This window comes from Macrosteles quadrilineatus, unplaced genomic scaffold (assembly GCF_028750875.1).
Source record: "Macrosteles quadrilineatus isolate MER2022 unplaced genomic scaffold, UCM_ALF_1.0 Scaffold_5__1_contigs__length_97177068, whole genome shotgun sequence".
Taxonomy (NCBI): Eukaryota; Metazoa; Arthropoda; class Insecta; order Hemiptera; family Cicadellidae; genus Macrosteles; species Macrosteles quadrilineatus.
In genome coordinates, this window is record NW_026542598.1 from 80,382,261 (window position 1) to 80,394,324 (window position 12,064).

At 34.9% G+C, this 12,064-nt stretch overlaps 1 protein-coding gene across 1 annotated transcript in view; it reads left to right on the forward strand.

Annotated features, from left to right (window-relative positions):
* LOC128994341 (nuclear pore complex protein Nup205-like) overlaps positions 1 to 12,064 on the forward strand; it is a 72,128-nt gene that overhangs the window by 38,385 nt on the left and 21,679 nt on the right. The window contains exons 23-28 of the mRNA XM_054418823.1: positions 235 to 417; positions 1,747 to 1,966; positions 8,786 to 8,958; positions 9,353 to 9,427; positions 10,419 to 10,610; positions 11,828 to 11,955. Of these exons, the coding sequence (XP_054274798.1) occupies positions 235 to 417; positions 1,747 to 1,966; positions 8,786 to 8,958; positions 9,353 to 9,427; positions 10,419 to 10,610; positions 11,828 to 11,955 (971 nt within the window). The remainder of the gene's footprint in view (positions 1 to 234; positions 418 to 1,746; positions 1,967 to 8,785; positions 8,959 to 9,352; positions 9,428 to 10,418; positions 10,611 to 11,827; positions 11,956 to 12,064) is intronic.

Below are 12,064 nucleotides of genomic sequence, written 5' to 3' on the forward strand. Positions count from 1 at the left end.
TCTCATGTAACGAGATTTAAAATTTCCCGAAATTTCGAGACTTGACCATCCCTATTTTTAAGTAGAGTAGTCATGTCTACTGCTGCTGATAATAGAGTTATCTATTTTGGTGTTTTTTTCGTTCATGTTTTGCTTTGTGTTACAAGCTTTGACAATGAATCACTTGCAACACTTGTCAGCCAAATGACTGTGAATCTTAGAAATATTTTGAATAACACAAGTGTTTTGTTGCAGAACGTGTTGGCTCATGCAGTCAGACAGAACCAACAACACCACTTAGCGTCAGCCACCGTACAGTACCTGGATGCCTGGAGACAAGTCACCGAGGTGTTGTTCTCAGTGGCTCCTACTGAATCACTCCCCTTTCCTCTGCGCTTCAGCCTGTTACTGCAAACCATCTTTGAACTGCTCACCAAGGTATGGGAGATTGAACCACCTTATGTAGCTTGTGAATAAATACTTGCTTAACTTGTATATGTAACGTCTTGTACATCTGGCAGTAAAGTTGTTAAGTCAGTTGGTTTATATAAAACCACAGAAAGAACCGGTTATAGTAAATCTTTAATCATAAATTTAATTTGGATCATACCACATTTGGATGATTTAAAATTCATCTTACTGGATTTTTACCAAAAGTAGGGTTATTTTACAGAAAATATGCAGAGTCGAGCCTGATTTTACTATCGCGACCGCATAACGTGTCTGTGAAGTTTTTGTGTTTGAGAAATTCACACTTTTGTCATGATTGCGGAGGACCATGATGACTTTCCGTGACTTGGAGATGATAATAATGTCTACAAGACATGAAGATGTTGAAGATTTTGCCACGATCGCAAAAAATTTCAATGTCGGAGAATAAACATTCTGTTAGTGTCAGTAAAATATTACAATTATTTAGCATAGTATTTTATTTTGTGTTTACGTTAAGAGTTGACTCTATCAGGGTGTCCACATTCTGGAAAGTCAGGGATATTCATGGCAAGTCATGGAAAAACGTTCTGGTCATTGAAAGTCATGGAAATAGGCAACAAGTCATGGAAATCCCCAATGATAGATGGATTTGACATGACTTTTTAATACTCTAGCTGGTGGTAACCCCCCAACTATTAGTAGCATTTTTTAGGATCTTTCACAAATGTAAAAAAAATCAATGTATTACAGTTGTATTAGTTTATGAGTTTTGAGTTTGTATTAGTTCAATAGAATCTGTCCCTATTTTATTATCTTATAATTTAATTTAATATTTGTAGGATATTGTTAGAACAGTAGTATATACTAGAATTTAAAATGTTACAACTTTATTATTACAACTCAAATTGCAATACAAATATTGTTATAATGTTTTGAGTTGTCTTAAGTTAAGTCTTTTCTAAGTTGAGCTAAATTTCGTTAACACTGAAAACTCAGTAAAAAAAATAATAATAATAAAAAGTATATTGGAAGGAAAAAAGAAGGTGAAGAGAGAACTTGGCCAGCTATGGAGAGGGAGGAGGCTGGGTTTTCTTTTTTTCTTTCTTAATTTGAATACAATATTTTTGCAAAATTTATCACTCCATTGTTATCTGTTAATTCATATTTCAGTATTTACTGTGAAATAACAAATAACTTGTCTAGGCAGTACTATGTGTGTGTGTGTATGTTGTATTATAGTTTTTTAGTAAAGTTCGGGAGTCATGGAAATAAAATTTTATGTCTACAACCTGCTCTAGCCTGCTGTCTTAACAATTGTAATGTGTTGCATTGCAGGTACTGAACGCCACGGTGATGACTGAGCTAGCGATCCTGTCGTCCAACGCAGTGTTACTGCTGCTGGTCAACGTGCGTCACTGTCTCACACAACAGCTGGGCAAGCTACAGCTCAGTGGGGCAGAGGACGCAGGTGCCAAGCTGCGAGCCTTCCTACAGGCCAAGGAGAACATCCTGCGCGACATCAGCAGCTGCCTGCTCAAGTGGATATTGAGCTCAGGTACTATTTTTGTTTCTAATCAGTTTTTAACAATAGTAGAAATTTACGAGTTCAAAAATTTAAGGAAGTTTTTGAAAAATGTCCAATTTTTGAGCATCCCACCGATTAAATTTATTTTGGCATTTTCTTAGTACGGGATTTCCAATCAAACTTTCAGAAATTTTTCGTCGAACACAAGAGAGGATTGATAATAACGGCGATCCCATTGTCACAGATTACAGTCTAAAAAAGTACAACGAAGACTGTAAAATTTTTATATTTTTTTTGTTGAAAAAAAGACTTTGTTTGACACTATTGCCATTTACAAGAATTTTTACTCAATATTCTCTAAAAAAAAAGTAGGGATGGACGAGATTGAATTTTTAGTTCGAGACGAGACGAGACGAGATTTTTTATTTCTCATAAAATTTCGAGACGAGATCGAGACGGGATTTCCCTTCTCATACACAACGGGAAATGCACGTTCAAAATTTTTACCTGATTTTGTAACATTGTTAGATGACTGTTTAAATACAAAAATAATGATAATAGGCAAGAATATTTACAATCTTTTATTAAATACCCCCGCCGCAGCAAACCTGCCGACTAAGCGAATTTCCATTTGTCTGAATTGATTTTCAGTTAAACATATTTTAATAACATTAGGTTTAACGAGTACCTAGGTTTGCTGCTACATGGAAACTAATAAAGTGTGTTTTTGAGTAAAATATTGATAGCTTAGTACAAAATAAATAAATTTGCCAAGTTTGATCAAAATATATTCATAAACAAGCAAACTACAACATTTGACAATATTCTCCATAAGAATAACATGGGAATTTTAAATTTACAATTTTTTAAATTTTATCCGTTACTAATAATCGAACAAAAATACTTTTATATACTAAATTATTTGTTTTTTTAAGCTCTTTAAAAAGGTCTAAAGAGAAATTGGGAAATTTTGTGTTTTGAGGGTCAAAAGTGAGAAAAACCAATTTTTACCCCATAAAACCCCCCATAAAGCCCCGTTCCCATGGTCCGATCGTGCTGGTTCGCGAACTCATTCAAGTTCATCCCGCTTTACACCTTTAAACCAAATTTCATCAAAATCGGACAAAAATTACTCAAGTTATCGCGTTCACGGACGTATATATATATATATAAGTCTATATATATATACATATATAAAAATTTGAACGAATAGTGTTTTTGGCCTCTGGGGACATCAAAATGAAAAAGTAAATCGGTCCCGGGTCTAGGTCTTACCGTGCCACCTACGGTAATAGCTACTTCCCTATAGGGAAATTCGCTAAAAACATCAGCATAACATTTTTTTATTAATCACGCCTAACTTATTAAAAATGCCTACGATTAGGAAACATAGTGATATCAGTTAGTATAGAGTTGAACTTATCCTAAAATAAAATAAATCATAAAATAAAAGCAATATTAATTTTTATAAAATAGTTACTTGTTTTGACTTTTTATAGTAATAAAACATTCCTCACACTGCTTACACTTAAACTTCTCAAATTTAATTAAAGTAATATTATTAAAATAATTAAAGTAATATTTACATTTATAGAATTAATTAAATAAGAACGCCTTCGCAAAGGAAACGCAACTACAACACGCTACTGTGTTGCGGGTATTGCATTGACTTTCTGCAGGCGTTTTTAATTTTTTTTTTTTTTTTTTTTTTTTTTAATTCTCGTCTCGAAAAAAATCTCGGCCAAAAAGAAATCTCGTCTCGTGTAACGAGATTTAAAATTTCCCGAAAATTTCCCGAAATTTCGAGACTTGACCATCCCTAAAAAAGCTTACCTTGCTGTTTGCTGCCAAACCGAAAATCAGGAAGTAAATAAAAATCCTATCATGCTCTAAACGTAAAATGAAAAATATTGTCTATCCCAAATTAATATTTTAGTTCGTAATTATTGTGTTGTAATTGTGGTAATTGTAGTAGTCAGGACTTGTGGGTGTGATATGTTCACCCCTTAATTCCATGAAAATATAGGGGGTTCATAATACCTTTTAAAAGAAGTTTTGATTCCTTTGTCAAAATGCCAATTAAATCCCAATATCTCACTGAATGATAAATGCAGTTGCCTGTTTATATGAGGACATTTGTGTGAAATATTTAAGGTGTATTTTTACTGTAATTATTGACACTATTTATCAAACTATTTACTAATGTGTATGAAATAAATAAAGAACTTTTGATTTGATTATGATCCTACACTGGGACTGCAAGGGAGCCAGATTACCAAAAATGTCAGATTTCAAAAAGTTAATAATGATAAAATAATGTTTGAAGCACCATAATTTGCTGAAACAGGATATTTCCTATCAATTTAATAATACTTCTTTAAACCAGACTAGACCTTTATAATACTATATATATATATATGTTTAATAATTTAATATCACCAATCATCTTAAACATAAATCAAAAATTCACGTTCTATTGTCATAAAAAAGTTACTATGTTCAAGATGTATTATTTTTTGTGAAAATGTACTTTATTTTTATTGTGTTGGTTATCCATAATTGAAGTGAAACACATTAATGTTTCAATTATTACAATGTTTCAATTATTATAATGTTGTTAGTTTATAAGTCATGTTAATTTTGCAAAAGTAATTAAATTTTCCTCATCACGTTAATCAGTAAAATTATTTATCTTTCATTTATTATAACAAAGATGTATGAACCGTTACGTATAAGAGTAAAAAAATTTTTATGAACCTTTTTATTATAACACACCTTCTGGTACAAATGACAAGGTTTTCTCACAGGTTATCTAGTTTTAATTATTGTTCATTCTTATTAACTGTAGGCCTATGTAAAATTACAAGTGTTATTGATTTTTTATGATTCGCAATGAGGGAAATATTATTGTTTTAGTTCTCATTATGATTCATCTTTAGTACAGAATTTGTTATTGTAGCGGCTGCAGGATCCGCACAGTGGGTTGTTTTTGTTTGTTTTGTTTTTCTCGGAAAATAATAAATCTCATACTTTTTTTTACCTACAATTCGCATACAATTATTTTACTTTTACTTCATGGAGGATATTAATGTCTTTAGCGACAGCTACAGGCACATTGAGTGTACAACAATAGAATACTTAAATGACATAGGATTAGCTTTTAGCAAAGATAAAAGCTTTTTAAACATTTTCTACATGAATATTCGAAGTTACAATAAAAACTTTGAGTTACTTCTTATCTTGCTTCAATCGGTAGTTTTAAAGTTTGATATTATTGCGCTGGGGGAAACGTGGTATGGGGGTGTTGGGGAGGGGATGCATTTAGAGGGGTATAAAATGTTTCGCACTACTAAAGGGAAAAATCAAAATGATGGGGTTTTGATGTATGTGAGGGAGAGAGTGAATGTGTGTGAATGTAATGAACTGGAGCTGGGCGACGTGTACGGGTTGACCTTAGACTTTGTTTATCAAGATAAGCGGTGTAATCTGCTATCTGTGTACAGGACTCACGACAGTGACTTGGACAATTTTACTTACGCTCTCGAAAAATACTACGAAAACAAAAACAATCAAAAAACCTATTTTTTAATAGGTGACATCAATGCGAATCTGCTGGAAACTGACAACAAGACAGAGCGTTATTTGGATGTCTTGTATGAATATGGTTTTATGAATGGTATAAATGTACCGACTAGAGAGGTAGGCGATAGTAAGACATCCATTGACCACATTTTTATAAGTCACCACGACTTTACTGCACTAAGAAACTGCTGTTGCGAGGACTGAGATTACTGACCATTACAGTGTTTGTCTACAGATTAACTTCTCCAACAAAACAGAACATACATTACAGGAACTTCACACCTACATAGACAAAACGGAACTGAGTACACACATAAAAGAATGCGACTGGACAGACATTGTACAGGCAAATGACACAAATACATGTTCAAATATCATGATTTCAAAAATTCAAGATCTTGTTAGCATGTCAACAAAAACTATTAAAAAACCAAACTCTAAACTCAGGAAATTAAAGCCATGGATCACACATGACCTGGTTATTAAAATTAGAGAAAGAGATAAACTTAGTAAACAGATTAAAAAACAACCTTTTAATACAGTTTTGATTGATAATTTCAAAAGATTAAAAAATGAACTAAATAAAAATATTAGGGAAACCAAAAATAAATATTATAGGGAAAAAATTTTGGGGTACCGATAATCCGAAAAAGTTTTGGGGGGTTTTAAATGAATTGGAGGGTAGAAGCACTAAACATGACATTTTCCCACTTTCTCAATTCACATTAAACAAACCATACGCAAACACTGACGACGATATGAGACCACTGGTGGCCAACGAATTCAACGCCTATTTTACCCAAGTTGGTTCAAACATGGCAGCTAGAATTGATTCGAGTGGTCCACCCGTGGTACACGATTCTGACTATGCTGTTGACTCCGTCCTCACACTGCACACTGTTACTGAACATGAACTGTACGGCTACGTCACCAGACTGAGAGGAGGCTCAGCTCCAGGGTATGATTTTGTATCAGCTGATTTACTCAAGGAAAACTGGGAATCAATAAAACAACCACTTTTACACATCACTAACATGAGTATCCAGAGGGGAGTTTACCCCGACGCCTACAAAATCGCTAAGGTTGTTCCTCTATTCAAGTCAGGAGACTGCTCTAAGACTTCGAACTTTAGGCCGATCTCATTGCTGAGTGTATTTACCAAGGTTTTGGAAAAAATAATTAAAGACCAGTTAACTAATTACCTTAATCATTATAACATTTTAACTTCACGTCAATTTGGATTTAGGAAATCGAAGAATATCTCTGACGCCTTGTTTGAAGTTAACAAAGATATTAATTTAGCTGTCAATAAAGGAAACAAGGTCGTGCTGGTATTTTTTGATTTAGCTAAAGCCTTCGACTCTGTCGACAGATCAATACTATTAAAGAAAATGGAGTTAATTGGAATAAAAAACATTTCATTAGCATGGTTTAAATCATATTTTTTAGATAGAAAACAATTTGTAGTCATAAATGGAGTTCAGAGCAATTTAGCTGAAGTAGACTATGGTGTAGTTCAAGGAAGTACCCTTGGTCCTTTATTATTTCTAATATATATAAATAACCTAGTTAAAATCGACATTGAAGGGAAGTTTTATCTCTTCGCAGATGACACTCTAGTATTATTTGAAGGTAAAGACTGGGAAACAGTTTTCAACCTCGCAGAAAGAGGTATTTCAAAAATTAAAAAATGGTTTGATCAAAATGTTTTGACACTCAATGTAGATAAAACTAAATTCATGCCAATCGCTTTTAGTCATCGTGGTGATACACTCATCAATGAGTTGAAAATTCATTCTTGTGCTAATTTTGATTCGGATTGTGACTGTCCAGTGATAGATAGAGTGAAAAAATATAAATACCTTGGCATAATGATTGATTCTAAACTTTCATGGGCAGACCACGTGTCATATCTAAATAATAAACTAAGAAAATATATCTATGCTTTTAACCAGTTACAGCAGATTTTGGAGTTTGAAGAAATCAGAATTGCATATTTTGCTTACGTGCAGTCCCTACTTGACGGAGGAGCCTGGGGCTGTGCATATGGTTATATTTTAAAGCCATTAATTATCACCCAAAAAGCGATAATAAAAGCAGCCTTAGGCAGGAATCGGCGCTACCCTTCGGATGATCTCTTCAATGAAATGAACGTTCTTGACATCAGACAATTATTTATTCGAACCATGACTATTTACATATTCAAACACTCGAATGACATTTTTGAAAGAGTAACACACGAATACAGAACCAGACATGCACTAGGTGGAGGAATTTATTTACCGAGACTAAATAGAACTTACTCTACAACAAATTGCTACTATGTTGCTCACACTATCTACAACAATCTGCCCTACAACTTACGCGAAAACTATTTTGGAAAATACAAAAAACAAATTACCCTATGGCTACAAAGCATTGGGAGATCAACTGCTCAAAATTTACTGATCTCAACCTACAGACAATGAACAACCTACAGGCAACAAATTTACACTCACATCAGCTGATAGAGTGAAAGAACAATTGTATGCAAGCACGTATGTGAGCTGTTCCCGATTCTGCGCCACAGGGACAGAGCATTGACGGCCCTAGGGCTACCAGCCGCCTGTTGGTGTCGGAGTGAGTGCAGCAGTGTGAGTGTGCGTGTGCCTGTGTGTGTGTGTGTGGGTGTGAGTTTGTATGTGTGAGTTTGTATGGGTGCATGAACGAGGTCCTGATGCCAGCCATACAAGCACGAACGAGGTCTCACCACACAAACGAGGTCTCGCACTCGGGACCTCGGTTGTATCTGGCATGATTTTTGTTAAATATGGGCCTATGTGTGTGCGCGCGCGTGTTGGGTGTGCTTGGGAAATACAGTAGCAGGTTATCTTTTGGGGGTAGGGTAGGGGGGAGGTGGGGGGCACCATTCGCTCAGTCCTCCAGCGCAACTTTCAACTTTCAACTTTTAACTTGTTCAAATTTCCTTTTTTCATAATTTAAAAAAAATCTCTAATAATATAACGACTCTCTCCCACTCACAGGATTAAATTATCCTTTGTGGGGGATAATTTCGCTTGATTTTAAAAAGCTTTTATAGAAAATTAAATATAACCTAGAAAAATAAATAATATTGTAAATATTTTTGTACAGGGATCATAATATTATGTTATGTCTGTTTTTTGCGAAATAAATGATATTTTGATTTGATTTTGATTTGATTTGAATACTAAATTGAACGTAAAGCTATGAAAAGTCGCCATTGTGATTGTGCATTCACTGTTGCAGTGTCTTCACAGAAGCTGCGTGCCAACCTGTACGCAGCTCTGCTCAGCTTTCTGCAGTTGTCCCGTCAGCAGTGTGAGCCGATGCCTGCACGACCTGTGGAGATATCTGGTGGCAACTATGTCAGTCTACTCGACCAGCAAACTCTCTCCGTCAGCAAACATGCTTGTGTCCAGGTACTTAGAGTTATTTTATCAACCTCACTTAGTTTATAAAGACCATAAGGTTTCCTTTTTGTTAGGCGTATAAGTTATTGAAATCTAGTTTTGATACATTTTTGCCATCCCGTCTCAAAAACTTGAATTATATTAGATGTTTGTGTCCTTCAATGCATTTCTCCCCCGCGTGTCCGTTGCCACGTTGTCCGATTGACCTGACCACATACTAGTATACTACTAGTTGATACTAGTGACCACATGTGTGTAAATATTTTTTGTATACATAGACTGTAGTGTTAGTGATAAAAAGATCCCTAAAGATACAACACAAGGTGGAGAAATGTATAGGGTGACACAAAGATCTTACCTACAAGAACTCATTATTTTCAGTTAATATTAAATATCTTTCCAGGTTCTGTTGGGTTTCGGAGAGAGATTGTTGACTACCTTATGTCAAGACTTCTCGGGTGGTCATGACATCTGTAAGGTAAGTGAAGGCTTATGTTGTACAAGTGTTAGCACTTAGCAGCAAATGTAAAGATCTCAAAGACTCACATTTTGTCTGAAGTGATGTGTGGGATGTGATGGGACGCATAAGGTATCTAACATGAATCAGATGCTTGATTGAAATTACTGACCCTATTAGTTTGTTTTTGATTGCACGTTAGCTCCTGGAAAACTAACTTACAGGCTTTGCCTTAATTCATTATGGAATAGTCTTTGGTTATTATAATAGCAAATTTTAAGTATATTTTACCTTTGCTTCACAGAAATGATCCTGTGTTGTAGCAGGGTAAAAGAATGTTGTGTATTCATTAAAGTAGGCCTACACAACTTCAGAATAAAACATGTACAGCTGTTAAAATTACTTAGGGTTTTTTAGGTAATTTGTCTTCAGTCAGTGTCAAGTAAAAACTTATTGAATATATCCTGTATAAAACAGGATCATTGTCCTGCTAATTGTTACTGTTATAGTTCTTATAAATAATTTCTGTACCTATGTGAAAGAAGGTGAAGTAGGTACTGTAAGGCTAAGAGACTTCATGACGAATAACAAACTACTCATCTATAGGCCTAATAGTAGGGAAAATATTTCAATCCTATATAGGACACTACTGCACACCAAATATAATCGGCTATAGGAATGTATGTATGTACATTTATACTATTGAAATCGCCAACAAAAGGGGTCAGGCACTCACGCACGTACTCCTAAGTACTCAAAACTCATCACACCACATTCCCACTCATACAATCTAATCAGCTTAAGTTATTGGACGTAGTTAGAGGTGATTAAAGATTCCATCTCATTCTTATCTAATTAACCAGTCATTTACAGTTTTTTTAAGAGCCAACATTATCCTGAATCGTAAAACAAGTATCAAACAAAACGTCATATACTTAAAGCTTAGATAAAATTGTAAAAAAGACACTAACTTGTCATTATAATTTATCTGTGTGCTTATGTTTTGTGTCAGATGCTGGCCTTGTCCTGTCTTGACCTGATGATAGAGATGGATCCTAACGGCCACTGGGTGTCATTCTTGTCCTCCAGAGGCTACCTCAAGTTCCTCATCGATAGTCTGCTCGCCTCGGACCACGACCTCGTGGAGTTAGTCACCAACAACAGCGACACATTGCGACCGCTCTACGTCTATGAGAGCAAAATGGTGAGTGCTCTTGCCCACAAGCATAGACATCCCATCTGTATGCACCACTCGTAGTTAATTTCATATTCAAATAGATCATAGTTGAATGAACCACTGGACTGTGCTACATATGCATTTCTATTTCCTCAATATTTTTTGTTAATTTTACAGTTGATGTGACATAAAAGATGCATTGTTGTAAAATAGATTTTCTTGTCAATGTGGCTTGGCTTCCAGGACTATCTCTAAACCTCTTCCAACCTCATCACACCATGGGCCCTATTTTTTAAATGATCGAAAGTTGTGAGTCAATAGTCAACACTCAACTCAACCAACAACCGGATTTGGTATTTTTGAAATCCAACAGTTGGGAAGTGGTTTGGTAGTCCCTGATTGAGTGACTCGTTGGGAAATTAAAGCAGCGGCACCGCACAAAATACAGATGATGTAATTTAAAACCAATCACAGTGCAGTTACCTCTCGCTCTTCATTTATGATCCTTTTTTCAGCTTGCTCTAATCTGAATCTGTCATATTTCGAGAAACTGGGGTAAACTGCCGGCTCCGTGCGATGAGATTAAAGTTATGTCTAGTTATATCTTGGTGATTGCAAAAGTGCCTTGTTTGGATTCAAAAATTAATTTTAGGCGATACCTCATCTCAGGTACACCCGTATGGTAAATTATTTGCTTTCTTTGTCTCCATTTTAGGACAAATCACCTTTTTAGTTCCCTTCATCGGTTTGTTTCATGTTATTTTTAATTGTGTTTATGTTAAAGTTAAAGCTTCAATGGATGTTTGCCATTGCATCGAAAGCATACCGTAACTTAAATAAATGTTATCCCTTTATTAGGTGAATTATGGTATTAAAACTAACTAACTAAGATGTGTCTATTTACCAAAAGGTTTAATAAATCGTAATAACATTTATCTTATAGTAATTTTGATTAGTAGGCCAAGTCTGTTTCAAAATATTGCAAAAATCTTAAAAAGGATACAACCCTTGATTTGATAGTCTAGTATTGACATACCATAGTAAATATAAATACAATTTATTCTGCAGAAAAACAAATGGAATTGTTCGAAAATTCCATGAAAAAATTCCAGTTTAATGTGAACGCCTGAAGAGCTGTTGACGAAACTTGTCACGAATTAGCAGCAAATAGGAAAGTCAGAAGGTAAACATCAATATTTATTTATTATGTTTTTTATGCTAATTAATGGATTAAATGTCTACAGGCTCTGTTGTGTAGAGTAGCGTCAACTCACAGTGGTGCTGAGCTGCTACTAGAACAAAACTGTCTTTCTTGTCTGTCTTCTCTGCAAGTGTTGGATAGACACCCAGATATCACCCCTAGATTTGCACAGTAAGTCTTGTTAATACAATCAAAATAGGGCTGTTTGGAAGTTAATTTTTTTCAGGGAGAGGAGGTAAAAATGCTTTTACGCACATAGGTGGCCAGGCTGGTAGTGTGA